Source organism: Vigna radiata, chromosome 10 (assembly GCF_000741045.1).
Source record: "Vigna radiata var. radiata cultivar VC1973A chromosome 10, Vradiata_ver6, whole genome shotgun sequence".
Taxonomy (NCBI): Eukaryota; Viridiplantae; Streptophyta; class Magnoliopsida; order Fabales; family Fabaceae; genus Vigna; species Vigna radiata.
Genome location: NC_028360.1, coordinates 2,214,204 through 2,230,081, shown reverse-complemented (window position 1 = coordinate 2,230,081; position 15,878 = coordinate 2,214,204). Strand labels below are relative to the sequence as shown.

General features: G+C 32.4%; 2 protein-coding genes across 3 annotated transcripts; both read right to left on the bottom strand.

Annotated features, from left to right (window-relative positions):
• Positions 1-1,349: 1,349 nt before the first annotated feature.
• Positions 1,350-5,636, bottom strand: LOC106774677. Of its 2 annotated transcripts, XM_022786572.1 has the most exons (5): positions 4,800-5,636; positions 3,627-3,904; positions 2,974-3,025; positions 2,040-2,173; positions 1,350-1,950 (listed from the first exon to the last, which is right to left on the bottom strand). In XM_022786572.1, the coding sequence occupies exons 3-5, from the start codon at positions 3,019-3,021 to the stop codon at positions 1,452-1,454; spliced, it is 681 nt and encodes a 226-aa protein (XP_022642293.1). In that variant the 5' UTR covers positions 3,022-3,025; positions 3,627-3,904; positions 4,800-5,636; the 3' UTR covers positions 1,350-1,451. The 2 variants fall into 2 exon arrangements, with proteins under 2 accessions (XP_022642293.1, XP_022642292.1); XM_022786571.1 differs by lacking the exons at positions 3,627-3,904; positions 4,800-5,636 and having other exon boundaries at positions 2,974-3,364.
• A 227-nt stretch (positions 5,637-5,863) lies between these two features.
• LOC106774396 (zinc finger CCHC domain-containing protein 7) lies at positions 5,864-11,166 on the bottom strand. Its single transcript, XM_014661375.2, has 7 exons — positions 10,745-11,166; positions 10,081-10,179; positions 9,814-9,981; positions 9,577-9,738; positions 9,320-9,436; positions 6,767-6,874; positions 5,864-6,625 (listed from the first exon to the last, which is right to left on the bottom strand). Exons 1-7 carry the CDS (start codon positions 11,066-11,068, stop codon positions 6,035-6,037), a joined length of 1,569 nt encoding a protein of 522 aa, XP_014516861.1. The 5' UTR covers positions 11,069-11,166; the 3' UTR covers positions 5,864-6,034.
• Positions 11,167-15,878: the final 4,712 nt, after the last annotated feature.

Below are 15,878 nucleotides of genomic sequence, written 5' to 3'. Positions count from 1 at the left end.
TTAATATTTATTAGTAATGCAATTTGAACATTACAATGATGATTGTGTTAGATTTCGTAATGAATTTGACATGGTTTTATACAACACTGTCTATTATTTGTGTACGATATTTGTTGCACAATGTCCAGGAATTGTTTTGCATAATGTGTGTTTAAGGTGCTATTCACAAGGTCTTATTTCTGCACTAAAAATATGCATTTCAAAATAAGTCTGATTAAAACATTCCCTTTTCGTGCAAGAACTTAGCCACAACTACCCACTTAAAATGCTTCTGCTACCACTAAAATCTGTGCACCATGACTTTAAACATAGACGTTTTCTTGGGGATGGAGTGCAATGTAAATGTCTCAATAAAACTTATTTAATGAATTTTATCCAATATATTTGGTGGATAACAAGGTATGGAGTTCAAAAATAAGTTGTTCATTGCAACATCCCCTCCTCGTGCCGAAAGTTAGTCTAAACTACCCACTTATTATGCCATAGCTACCACTAAAATTTGTGCACCGTGACTTCAAACATAAACGTTTTCTTGGGGATGGAGTGTAATGTAAATGTCTCAATAAAACTTATTTAATGAATTTTATTCAATATAATTGGTGGATAACAAGGTCTGGAGTTCAAAAATAAGTTGTTCATTGCAACATGCCCTCCTCGTGCCGAAAGTTAGTCTAAACTACCCACTTATTATGCCTTAGCTACCACTAAAATTTGTGAACCATGATTTCAAACATAAACGTTTTCTTAGAGATGGACTGCAATGTAAATGTCTCATTAAAACTTATTTAAAGCATTTTTATTCAATATATTTGGTGGATAACAAGGTCTGCAGTGCAAAAATAATTTGTTCATTGCATGATGCCCTCTTCGTGCAGAAAGTTATTCTAAACTACCCACTTATAATGTCATAGCTACCACTTAATTCTCTGCACCATAACTTCAAACATAAACGTTTTCTTGGGTATGGAGAGCAATGTAATTGTCTTATTAAAACTTAATTCATGAATTTAATTCAATATATTTGGTGGATAATAGTGTCTGGAGTTCAAAAATAAGTTGTTCATTGAAAGATGCCCTCTTCGTCCACAAAGTTTTCTTAAACTACCCATTTATATCATCCTTGCTACCAGTTTCTATTCTGAAGCATGATATTAGTTTATGCACAAAAGTTGAATTGTATTCAATATACAAACCTGCCTAACACAAAAGTTGAAGATGCTTGCCCATCTAAATTCACAAACCTGCCTAACACTTATTTTATGCACACAAACATCACAATCACTAATCAATGTAATAAAAACACCTTCATAAAATCCAAGTAACTTCAAAAAAGTTCAAATAATTAAATGTTTGTACATCAAAATCAAAAGTTCTATTATCCAGGCCATGTAGAATAGTAACATCATAAGTTCTGTTATCAACATCAATATAAGTACAACATATTGAAGTACTCATTTCTGTCTTCTACCATCTCCTGTAAATGGAGTTCTCTTGGCCTTACTCTTAATCCTTATTCGAGGTGCAGCTTTCATACGATCATACATTGTGCTTTTCTTGACTGTAGGCTGACCTTCACACCTAGGGGTTTGTTTGTGATGTTGAACCGGTGTGCTATGTAATGGATCTTCATTTGCGCTAAACGGCATATCATCAAAGTGTTGTCCATTATCATCATTCTTAACTTCACTTGCACTACAAGGCTTATCATCAAAGTCTTCACCATTGTCATCATTGGGAACTGTTTTTTTGTCTTCCTTCAAAATACTTTTGAAATGAGCAATACTAGTTTTCATGCTCCCAATAACCCGCGTTTCTTCTTCTATAAAACGAGCTAATTTGACCTTATCTACTCTATTTTGCTGGTTCAATGGCACTTGATATTTGTCAACAGCTTCTTTCACTATAGCATAAGAAAGCTCTTCTTTCGAAATCCCAACATCAACAACAACCTGAATAAGTTAACAAATAACTTAATTTATCAATCACATAATATAATAAACATTTAGCCAACACATTGCTTAAATGANAAANTACTCNNNGATCCCTTATTGAAAGCATTCTTTATGAACTTGTCACCGATATTCACATGAATCCAATTCAACAACCTTGGAAACTNTGATATCCTTGTACTGTACTTTGAGTTGGATGTCACAAAATGATGACAAAACCATACCTGGAAAGAGTAAATAAAACAAGATTGACACAATAAGTCATCACAAACCTTAACATATCAATCAAATTAATTACTAATTAAATACATAACATATACCTGCAGAAGGTATGCACATCCAGAAACATGAAAATGGCTTCTGCTTCTTTCATTCTTCATTGTTGTTGAAGCACTAGACAAACTTTCTATAAAGTACTCATAAACTACACTACCCCACTTGTAGTTACCCAGACAACCCAATTCAGAAACAAGGTCAAATATAATTGGAAAAACTAATCCACTACGACTGGGGAACAAAAATTCACTTATCCCAACCAATAAATATAAGCTGCAAAAGTGTTCTAATGGAAAATTATCATGTTCCTGTAACAAAAAGTCATACACCATCTTAAGATCTACATTCCCATTAGGAAAGTAGTCCCTACAAACACTTTGATGACCAACTTTATTTAAATCAATTGCTTCACCTACAATAGGCAACCCTAAAGACAAACAAACATCAAGTTCANCAAATTCTATAATTTTGTTTCCAAAATAAAACCCTCCCATGTTATCGATCCACCTATCACATAAATCACCCAACACATTCCTACCTATCTTAATAGATTTCGGCAACAATAAAAACCAAGAAAAAATAGTCTTCTCAATCAAAGCCTTTTGTTCAGGATTCAGTCTTTCGTTCAAAGAACCAACCAATTGTGTCTTGCATGAGTGTTTAAAAACTAANTGCATACCAAAAATTCGTAAGTATTCAATTACATAACAACAACAAATGCATGCAAATGTAATACAACCACACNTACCTTCTTCCTCGTATAAGAACATTCAGTCTTTTGACCAACTTCCTCCATTACACTACACCAAAATAAGGTCAACAAATATATTNAGAACATTATGCTGAAAATTAGATTCCACCCAAGTTTAAACCTATATTAAGGACAGGACAAGGTACATTCCATCAAGCAATGCTAATAATTACACCACTCAATTCTGAAATTAGACAACTCAACTTCTTAAACAAACATACTAGGTTAGAGATGGAAACAACAAAAAACAGCTTTTTTGCTCAGAAGATAATATTAAATTATTCTAACAGAAACAAATTAATATTTCACAGGAAAATATTTCATATGATTAGCATTTGCTTCTCATATATCACTTCATTATCAATCTTACTATGATAAAAAAAAATAGTTTTTAACTTTAGGGATTAGAAAATATTGAATGGATGCATACATATGAAAAACCAAAAAATTTGGAAGGTTTATATAACTGAACAAAAAACAGTAAACTGAAAAGGCAACAAAAGAACCATTTCAAAAGGTAAAAAATAATATCAGCTACACTAGAGTACAACAAAGGAAATAAATGACAAAAATTGAGACAGACAGATCCATATACCATCTACTGCTAATTTATTAAAGAATTCATCTCCAAAGACAAAAGTCAAAGCTACCTTCAGTTTGAGAAGCTCGTGCAGCTTCAAACTCTTTGTGTAGACGCTNAAATNTTATCTTGTCNGAATCCCTGCAAACCCAATATTAAAAAGATTGTTACCACAGCATACAACAACTAATGGATGCCATGAAACCACAGTATTAAGAGTATCACAGAATGCATTAAGATATTGACTGAGGAAGAGAGAATAGACCTAAACATCTTCTAGTAACTAAAATGCACCTTGATTGCATGAACAACGTTTTCAAAACATGCTAGACACAACGCATAAGACATCTATAAAGAAAAATGAAAAATATAAGAGATCCTTCTTACTGATGATCTGGAATGTTCAATGCTATGATGTCAACATCTCATTGCAACAAAAGGTCTGACTTTGCATGTCAGTCACAGTATCAAACCCATATAGCATTTAGCAATCACCCCAAAAAAAGTAAGAAAAAGACAGTGCCTAGTGAGACAATCACTATGGATTAGAGGTTTCAGATATAAAAAATCATTGCTTTATTTTATACATATACAAATGCCAAAAAAAATTAAAAATACTAGGACAATTAAAAAAGGACGAAATTGTGAATATCCACTATAGTTATCTAAATTCTTCCCAATTATCAAACCAAATCTACAATTATTTTTCATCATCTTCACCAAACTACCAAATCTACTTACCCTTCTCTCCATCTTCATCCATCCCCCCACCAAAAAGGGCCAATGCATTGAAACCTACAACCTAATTCATGGGTCAAGCACCAATTTTAGACTTTACCACCATATCTTATAATACGCTCATTCTATATTGGAACAAAAAATCCATCCACATGAACAAAATATACGCTAATGAAAACCTAACGAATGTAAACAAAAAATATCATTTCACCACATCAAATGAGACCACAAGNGTTTGTAGAGAGAAACGTAAAAAAGACAAGAATAACAACCAAAATAAGAATCAATAGAAGGTAAATGAGAAAGTCAGNAAAGCCCAGCCAAGCATATTGTATCCAGATAAAAATATTTGGCTGTGGTACTAAGAATAATAATAAAAAAAATTGTTACATATTCAACAATGGACNATCTCAGTATTTTTGCAACCAAGGTTCGAAAGTCTCGTAAGGTTCGAAACCTCTCCCACATACAAAAAAAATAAAAAAAAAAACGAAAATACACCTACCTCGCGTAGCGTTCGTCGACGCTGGAAACGTGATGTGGTGGCGCTGGAAGACACCCCAAGACTGACCGGCGGCGCCGCCTCCGGGTTGACCTCCGGTGGCCGTTCAACGGCGAACGACGGTGGAGTCGTCAAGGGGGTTGGGGTCGTTTGTCGGTGCCGGAGCTTTGATCGGTGGCAGACCTTTGATCGGCGGTCCTCCGGCGACGGTTACAGAGCGCCGANGAGACGGTGGGCCAAGGATGAAAGGGGGTTGGAAGGAACAATTTCTCTCTCTAGGGTTTCAATTTTGAAATCGTATTTGAAAATCTGAAAAGCAAAAGTGATTTAGAAAATTTTACAATGCCCTCTCTCTCTGTCAGACCACTTATCCACGTCATTTAACTTTTTTTTTTCATAAAATACTAACCAATCAGAGCCTGACACGTGCATGGAGTCAAAAATTTGTCACCACAGAGGTGTCAAAGTATCATTTTCCTTTATTTATATATAATTACTAAAAAGTATTTGTCAATAAGCTAATGAATTAAGAGTAAAACAGTCTGAAGGATTGGAGTTATTGTATTTTATAAATAATGAAAAAAAAAATCTTTCATAAATCTATTTCAAGCACCTTTACAATTGTTTTAGTATAGAGCACCATTAGGCAAGTCACCTTTTTTCGTACACAAGACAGTTTACTACATACTTAAAAAAAGTAAAAGTCATTACAAACAGTACATCAGTTATCACAAATACAAATGCAGCTACTGCAATGCTATTCTTAAGAGAATAGAATCATACAATAATTATGTAGACGCAAAACAATTATAAAAGATAGTACGTCTTCATACATTAGTATAGACTAACCCCTTCAATTGGAAATAACTGTAACAACTTAGTACTAAGTAAAAGTATGACTTCAAAATCAATTGCAAGAATCTAATACGCCTGAAATTGCCATCAAATCGGTTAACCTCTACACATGATATGGGAGGAAAGAATATGACGATGCTGGAATTAGCTTTTGTGAAAAACAATTATTGTTACAACATGCCTTGACTCAGGTAGTGTGGTACAAACAATAATGAAGTTCAACGGGTAGCACACTTAACACATCCATAAATTTGAAAGAATTGTCACAGTAAAACATAGAACAAGTGACTGAACGGAAAATTACTGAGTTAGAAAACTTGCCGTCGTTGTTTTACAAGTTTACAAAAGGAATGGCATAGGACATAACCCAGTATGCACGCTCACTACCATCGGCTGTAATTCCTACCATACCCACCACTACTAGAATTTCCAAACCTAGATGCTGAAAACCTATGATGATTTGACCAAGCTGAACCTTGGGACATAGGGGTTCCATCATGATCAGTCCATACCTTGTTAGATTTATAACCTGGAGTATGACTTCCACTACCAAAGGAATGAATTGTAGTGCTTCTGGAATATGGTGACCCTGAAAACCTATAGCTGTTTCTCATTGCCATGGGAGGAAAGAATTCTTCAGGATGCTCAGTGGTCCAGCCACCTCTACTCTTGGATTTCTTAGGAGTTGTATAGCCTTTATGTTCTGCCGGATGTTCCGTTGTCCAGCCACCTCTACCATTGGATTTCTTTGGAGTTGTAAAGCCTCTTTCCTCGGCAGGATGCTCCTGCATCCAGCCACCTCTACTCTTTGATTTCTTGGGAAGAGAAAAGCCTCCTCTTTCTTCCGTAGGCAATCGTTTCTTTCTGCGAGCTACACCCATATCATTAGGTGCTGATCTATTTCCTATGTAATCATTTTCTTTATGGGATCTTTTATCTTTTGTGCGTGATGAGTCACGACTCCTCTTTCCTGTCTGCAGAGGAAAGCACAGCATCCATAAAACTACTTAGTCTAAGCCACAAGATACTAAAGACCAACAATAAAAACAAAAAGGTAAACAGCTGTAATAAATTAAAGAAACAATAATCGGTCAATAAAATATCCTAAAATGTACCTTTACAGCACTTGTGCACTCCCTGGCAAAATGCCCTTCTTCACCACATTTGAAGCATGAACTAGGTGTCGCTCCACTTGCAATCTCATCCTGCAACCTTGAGCATGCCTGCATCGATTAACACATAAATTTAGATATGCTAGCTATAATCTTAAGTTTCAAGAACTGAAAATCTTTAATGTTTAAAAGAGAAAAAAAAAAAGACAGTTTTAACAAAGCAACAGAAATATGCGTGTTAATCACAATAATCCCCTAAATGTTCTTCAAAATGACATTCAGTCCACTGCAGATTTAACTATCGTTTAATAATTCTATTGAACCATAGATCTAACAAGAGAAGGTTCATAAACACATGTAATAAGGGTTGAAGTTATTTGTGGAAGATGAGCCTAGAATTTCTCTCTTGAGCCATCATGGAGTTTTTAGTAAAATAGGAATAACTTGGACTTTGTATTATGAGCCAAATAGTCTAAATAATGTAGGGTTTTTGGACTTGGATCAACAAAGGTCAAGGCCCAATATTGATCCAAAGTGAATGTCCATTTGCTAGGTTGACCAAGTGGTCAAAGTTTTTAACCAACCTTGGTGAACAAGAGTGTGGGTCGTCCCACCTATGTGAGTGTGACCATGTGTCATGATCTCATTGGAAAGGATTTCCCATAATTAGTGGCCACATATCACTCTAAGAATGGAGAAGATTTTCCATAACTAGTGGTCACATGTTACTCTAGGAATGGAGAGGATTTTCCATAATTAGTGACCACATGTCCTCCTCCTAATGGAGAGAATTTTCGCCACATGTCCTCCTAATGGAAAGGATTTTCACATTGGTCTTCCAAGCTAGTCAAATTTATGATTTTAGGATTTTGCTTCTACAAATTGAAGACACCCTAAGCCTGTAAATAGTGTCTCCACCCTTGTATTCTCACTTTGAGATTAGTAATGAAATGCTGCCAAATTGCTATGTCATACTATTAGTCTTCAAAGTCAAGGTTGAGCATCCCATGTGATCTCCACTAGCCACTTTCCTTTAGAATTGACCTAACCTCTCTAAGAGCACCATCAAACAATATCCCATCACCACCAAAACACCAAAGGCTATTAGCCATTTCCCTTTATCCACCGTGCTTCTGCACCTTCATCATCACCATAGCATCTCTTCATGCTCTGGCCCAACCTAGCTTGAGGAGGTTGTTGTCATACAATATCAAGAGTTTTGGTTCTACAAGAGCTAAGTCTTTTGGTCTTACCTATCTTATTGCTTTTATGTGTATGGTGTATACAAATTATATATACCAAACTTGTTACTAATATAATGAATAAAGACATAGTGAAAATATTTGCTTCTATACTTGAGTGACACCAAATTGTGGATTTGCCAAGACGACACAAAAGACAAAATACAAACTCAAATTCTTAAAAAACCAGCTTGTAAAGTGAGGTTTGCACCACCCTCTTATATATTCTAAACTGATCTTATCTCTAGTCGATATGGAACTTCCAATACAACCTCTCTCACATAGAGGTATATACTTCTCTTGGTGGGACTAAACATTAATGGATGGAATAATATGTCCAACAAACACAAATCTCGTTAGGATAAATTCTAACCATGGCTTTGTTATCATGTTAAGAAGTAGACTTTTAAACCTAACTAAAGATAATATATCTAACAATCACCATAGCATCTCTTCATGCTTTGATACCATGCTTTAAGCATAAAGGTAAAGGAATGTCCTCTTAGATGCCATATTTTCCTGTTCTTAATCTTAAATTAACTAAAAATTAATAACTTGACTACTATAATATTATCATAACTTCAAGTATTTTTTGGACCTTTTCTTGTATACTCCAGACATAGACACTGTTTAGTAAATATAAGAACGGAATATTTTGTGGTTTGTGGTGATTACAAGGTGCACATGAATCCAGTCTGAGTGTATGATGTGCAATCTTTTTTATTTTAGAAATATCAAATTGCAAGTCTTGTGGCTACTTTTTCTAATCTTCCATTTCCTGAGCTCTCTAGAGAGCTTAAAACCAGGAGCCATTGCTGCTTATAGGTATATAAGACCATTTGCCCCTTCTCCAACAATCATATATTACCCAGAGCTATAGCTTAAGACTGAATCCTCTTTGGTTACCTAGGCAGGAAAATTGCTATTAAAAGAATGCAAGGACAACTTCAGATTTTGAAGGGAGTAAAGGAAGTTCAACAAGGATATCATTTATGTTTTAGGTTTGGAACGGTGACTCATTCCTTCATGTAGTGGCTTTTGGTCATGTTTTCATCATTGCATACATGGTAACAAGTAATTTCAAGAGTAATGGTGAATATTTTCAAGCTATTTTAACTTTTTGCAAGTTTATTTCCATTATAAAAGTAATCTTGCAAACATTCTGGCAGGTCTAGTATTAAGAAGATGACAGTCAGGAAGAAAGAAAGAAACAATCAAACAAAGTAGCCCTACTAAGAGAGTCAGACAGGAAGAGTAGTGTAGATTATGCAAGAGGGCATGAGGCAAGATCAATAAGCCATTAAGTAAAACTTACCAAACCAGTATGACCCAACCGACCACATTTGTAACAAGAAATTTCTCCTGGTGTTGCATCATCAGAATTGACACAGCATAAGTGGCCAAGTCTCTTGCAGACATAACATTGAATTTCCTAATTTAACAGAACAAAGAGACAAACAGTCAGTGACTTTGCAATTCACATACAATGCTAGTCACTATTTTTAAGCAAATTCAACGAGAAGTTTCCCAAATTTGCCAGTAAAAGAAAAGTAGGAGAATGAACAGAACAACCTGAAGATCATCCAATGAATAATCATTCTTGCATCCAAACATATCATGCCCAGAGTTTCCACACTTTAAGCAAATTGCAATGATTCTGGGAGTACTTGCATGCTTCTCCGGGCAATCTCTAGCTCGGTGACCACCTTTCTTACAGATAAAGCAATCTTGTGTCTGCAGGAGCATATTGCAAATTTCAATAACCTTCATATACCAATAAAAAGATGGAAAATTGGTAATAAGACATACCTTAGTACATTGTTTTGCATTGTGTCCCAAAACACCACAAACATAGCATGGCTTCTTCCGCTTTGCCACTGAACAGTTCACAGCAGCATGACCTTCCTCGCCACAATTGAAACAATTGAAACAAGCTCCCCAACTATCGTTTGGTGGATCAAAATACCTCGGACCCCGCTGATAGAACAGAAACAGTGATATGATATCCAGACTACTCCTTTCTCATGGACAGTAGTATTTTCAAAATGTCATTTCAGATGAAAGATTTCAACTCACAAGCAGCTTTCGCAGAACCATGTTATCAACTGTCTGAACTGCACCTCCTTCCGCAGACTGATTCTCAGTATCTTTGATGGTCTCCTCCATCTCTTCAACCTAAAGAAAATAACAAAAGATACATCTTTTCATACAAACATAATCATAACCATGGTTGTGCAAGTGAAAATTTGAATTTGATTATATTTCAGAAAAAACAACATATTTTAGGCAAGGTTTCAAAAATGGATCCGCAGTAGCCACTTTGGCCACATTATCAATGTGTCTGAGGTCTCCACGACCATAGTTTTGCTACTTATCAACTTTGGCCACAATTTTTCATAACATTAAGATCAGTGACAAGCTGCAATCACAACCACAATTTAAAATATTTATTTCAACTGAAATAGATTAACAATACATATAATTAAAGAGTAGGAAAAGAAAAATTGCACTTTTTTCAAATAACAGTTTCATTATTTGTCCTCCACTTTTATCAGTTGTTCCAAATTTCACTTCAATCAAAATCTATTTAATTAAAACAATGCTGTATCCATAAGGAGAGTATGGGTGCGGGTAGATTAAACCAAAAGGAAGTTCAATTCACATGAAAATAACAACAAATAGTATAAACCAAACTTTTTACTCAAAAAATGGAATGAGCCAAACAGGGAATAAAACTCACACGTTCATCCCTAGTATCAATCTTCAACTTAGTTGTTTTCTTCTTCTCCTTTACTTCAGAATCAGCTATTGCGCTGGGCACATCAGGAACGACGTTTCGAGCCACAGCGAATTCGAGTGTCTGTGAGAGCGAAACGTGGTCGCTTGGGGTGGCGCACTTGGCTTCACGCATTCGCATGGCTTTTTCGACGATCTTGAGGCTGAGATCTTGGTTGGCTTCGTCCTCGTCGCTGCTGAAGACGAGTGACGGTGTGGACGCGCCGGTAAATTGGTCATCGTGGAGCTCCACCACTGCCTTCGATTTCGACTTCTCTTTGCGCCCCATTCTCTGCTATTGCAACTTCAGAGTTGGAGGATGGAAACCCTAATTACCCAGGATTGTCAGGTTTTGATAGACCCAAGTGAGAGAGCAGAGTTTGAAAACCAAAAAGAATCTTTTAATCTATTACAATTCATTATTCTAATATGTTTTTTCCTCTTTTAACTTATTTGTTTACTATTTATATTTATGAACCAATTGTTTTAAGTTTCCAGTATTATTAAAAATATTTAAAAGTAATTTCATTATAAAAATATTATTATATATTTTTTTAGATAAAATTAAACATATTTAAAACTACTATATAGATATATATTATAATTTTATTTTTCCCTTTAGAAAATTTACAAATATACTTATTATATAATTATAGACTTATAAAAATTAATGAAAAATTATTTTTATTATTGTTTTCTAATATATAAAGTTTATAACTCTAATATAAATTTTAATAATATTTTACGCTTACATTTATATTTTCGTAACATTTAGTTATGTCCATTTGTTTTACTATACAAATTTTTTTTATTAAATTATAAAAGAACTTAAAATTACTGAAATAAAAAATATTAAAAAATTATAAAATCAATTTTATTAAAAAAATAATTATAAAAATAATTTTTTTATTATTTCATAGTTTTTTTAAAAGTTTAGCTAGTAGGTTGCTTTTTTTATTGAAATCAAATCTTTAATTATTTTTTAATATTGTTTAATTCAATTAAATTCAATGTTTAAAATCGCATAATAGTTAAATTGAATATTATTAAATAATTATAGAATTATAAAAATTAACTAAAAAATATTTTTATCATTGTTTTCTAGTATATAATGTTTATAAATTTCATATAAATTTTAAAACTATTTTACCCTTAAATTTATATTTTCTTAACATTTGTGTGCATTTTTTTTACTACAGAACAATTTTTTTTTATTAAATTATTAAAGAACTTAAAATTATTTAAATAAAATTTTTTAATGAATTATAAAATCAATTTTATAAAAATATAATTATATAAATAAATTTTTATTATTTTTTTATTTTATAATTTTTTTAAAGTTTAGTTCGTAAATTTTTTATTAAAATCAAATCCTTAATTATTTTTCAATATTATTTTATTCAATTAAATTCTAATATTGTTTAAGATCACATGATAATTAAAAATTATTTTATTATTGTTTTCTAGTATATAATGTTTATAACTTTCATATAAATTTTAAAAACATTTTAAGCTTACATCTATATTTTGGTAACATTCAGTTGTGTCCATTTTTTTTACTATGCAGCAAATTTTTTATTAAAATTATAAAACAACTTAAAATTATTGAAATAAATTATAAAATCAATTTTATAAAAGAATTATAAATAAATATTTTTATGTTTTTATTTTATAATTTTTTTAAAAGTTTAATTAGTTGGTTGATTTTTTATTGAAATTAAATCGATATTTTTCAATATTTTTTTATTTAATTAAATTTTAATATTGTTTAAAATGGCATAATAGTTAAGTTGGCGATTATTATATAATTAAAGCATTATAAAATTTGATTAAAAATTATTATATATTATTTTTTTCTCGTATATAATGTTTATAACTTTCATATAAATTTTAATAATATTTTACGTTTGCATTTGTATTTTCGTAACATCCAGTTGTGTCTATTTTTTTTACAATACAGCATTTTTTTTATAAATTATAAAAAAAATTATAATTTTTGAAATAAAAAATATTAATAAATTATAAAATCAATTTTATAAAAAATAATTATAAAAATAAATATTTTTTATGTTTTTTTTATAAGTTTTTAAAAGTTTAGTTAGTACGTTGATTTTCTATTGAAATCAAATCTTTAATTATTTTTCAGTATTTTTATATTCAATTAAATTCTAATTTTCTTTAAGATGGCATACTAGTTAAGTTTGCATTAATGCTTAGTAAGTGCTCTTAAAAAAATTTAGAGAGAGACTTTAGATAGGTGGTGGAAAGTGATTAGATTGTGGAAATGTAATGTAAGATTCGATAAAATAAGGATTTTAAAAATATAAGACTTTGGGTTTTTGTTTGAAAATTAACGTTCTTGAGTGCAAATTTTTGTCAGGACATAATTGTTATGTTATTTTTTTATTTTTGTTAGGACATAATTGTTATGTTATTTTTTTATTTTAATATTTTTGCCTAGGGATAAAATGGTATTTTACCTTTATTTAATTGGTATAAAAATTAATTAAGGAGTGGTTTGGTGTTTGGAAACCTAGAAACTCTAAATCAAAGAGAGAAAACAGAAAAATAGAGAAGAATGACGGGAAACTCTTAGTGTAAAGGAAGATTGGTGGTGTTTTAGGGTTGTAGATAAAACCTTATGATTGGCCAAGGTATGGAGAAACTTACTTTGTTTATGGTTGTATGTTATATGTGTTCTTGATTATCTTGATATGTATTCTTATTTTGATACATGTGTATATGATTATGATTATTTGTGATTATTGTTGGATAAGTGTTTGTGTATGAATGGACATAGGGTTTATGTAATATTTGTGATGAGTTTTCCATATGAATGTATTATGTATGTTTTGTTGGGTTATCCCAATAAAGGGTTTGATGCTAAGGGAGAACAAAGTTATGATACTTCAGGGATTCCATGCAAATATATGTTGTAAGTGTTGGGTTATCGGGCTCCCTTCCTATGTAGATAATAAGCCAAATAATGTAGACCATTATGTTACCAATAAGGAGTATTGGTAAATCTTGAAGACAATTGTTTTGATGATCCTGCAAGAAGAATTAGTTGAAAAAAAGTCTAAAATTATTTAAAAGCAATTTGTAGAAATTAAATGTAGTAGGAAAGTCTTCTAAACCTTGTAAAACTTAGATTTTTAACTGCAATAAACGATTATCAAGAAGCAATAATCGATTATCACAAGTCATTCAGGAATAATCGATTATCAAGAAGCAATAATCGATTATCACAAGTCATTCAGGAATAATCGATTATCACTTCATATAATCGATTATCACTTTTTGAAAAACCTGTCACGGACTTGAATAATCGATTATCACTTACAATAATCGATTATTTGTGGTAGTTGAGAGATGACCTTTCAGTTTCTGACCCTGGGCTTATAAATAGGTGCTTTGAGAACTTCAGAAAATAACTTTTGAACAGAGAGCCTTTGTAGAATACAGTTTGTCTGAGGAAGTTCTCAAAAGCTAGTTTAGTTCCCTTGCCTGCTCTTGTGAATAGGAGAAGCTCGCGTTTTGTGTGTTGATAGTCGAAGCGGTTCTCTTCGAGTTGACAAGGTGCTCTGCCTAGTCTCGTGAATAGGAGAAGCTCACATTTCGTGTGTCAAAAGTCGAAGCGGTTCTCTTCGAGTTGGCAGAGTGTTTGCTTCCGGTTCATGTGTCGAAGGAAGCACTTCCAGTTCGTTTGTCGAAGGAAGTTACTCACTGCACTCTTCCGGTTCGTTTGTCGAAGGAAGGTGTTTTCTATCCCTTACTCATTTCATTATCTTGTAATTTGTACAACTATATTTTTAGTAAAAATCGTTAATCACTTTTTATAGTGATTAACAACTGGATTTAGAATCTTTTGATTCGAACCAGTATAAAAATCATTTGTGTGATTTTTCTCTTCCCTACACTCCTTAATCTTTTAGCACTCCAACAGTTCGATAAAAGTTTTACAAGAAATTTAAAACTGATAAAGGAACTATTTTTGTGACCGAACACACTTTCCGCTTACTCTAAGTTTAATTTCGCTGCGTTATACTCTTCAAACCATACCCCGCTGGTACTAACACATTATGTCTCACTTTGTTTTAGTAGAGATGGATCAAATTAGTAAGGCATATTAGAGTCATTCAAAGAGAGGAAAAAAGCCAAGTGAGAGAGAAAGGAAGAGAAGAAGTCATTCCCGCATAACATAAAACCTGCACTGGTGTTTTCTTCTTTGTGAAGTTGTTCACCGTTGGATCGGCTAAGTTTTGCACAATGGGTTCTATAATGTTGTTCTTCATTCTGACAGTTTGGATCGTCAATCAGAGGTCTAGTTTGGAAAAATCAGCCTGCATCAACAACTCTATTTTGGAGAATTTCATGAAATCTACATTGTTGTTTTCGTTGTTGTGAAGTTATTCACTGTTGGATCGACCTGCGTTTTGGACATTGGGTTCCAGACATACAAGTTTTCATTCTAACCGTTCAGATCGTCAATCAAAGGTCTAGTTTGGGTGAATCATGTCTTAAACATATTAAAATCTAGTTTCTTCTTTAAATAATCAATTACATAAAGTGTATAATCTATTAGATTTATCCTAAACACTTAGAATGCTAAATAGGGGTAATTCACTCTGCTATAATCGATTAGACAAGGTACATAACCGATTAAAATAAAGAGAAAGTCATAATCTGTTATATAAGTGAGATAATCTGTTAAGTATGACAAATGGATGACTAATTTGGTTAAGTGTTAACATAATCGATTACATAAGTTTGATAATCGATTAAAACAAAAAGAATAGTCTAATCCATTACATAAATAGCTTAATTTGTTAAGACTATTAAAAGAAGCAATGTTAGGCTTAAGTGTTTAAATAATTGATTACACACATAAGATAATATGTTAAAATAGAAAGCAAAGCATAACAGATTATGCAATTAACATAATCGATTATTCTGCGATAGGATTTGAAAATCCTATATATATGTGACTTTAAACCTGGTTCAATAACGTTACAATTTTCAAATACTAACATTCTTGTTGAGTTCTGATTACATGTGATTTCAAGAAATATTTTTGGAGAATCAAAGCTTCATTTGAT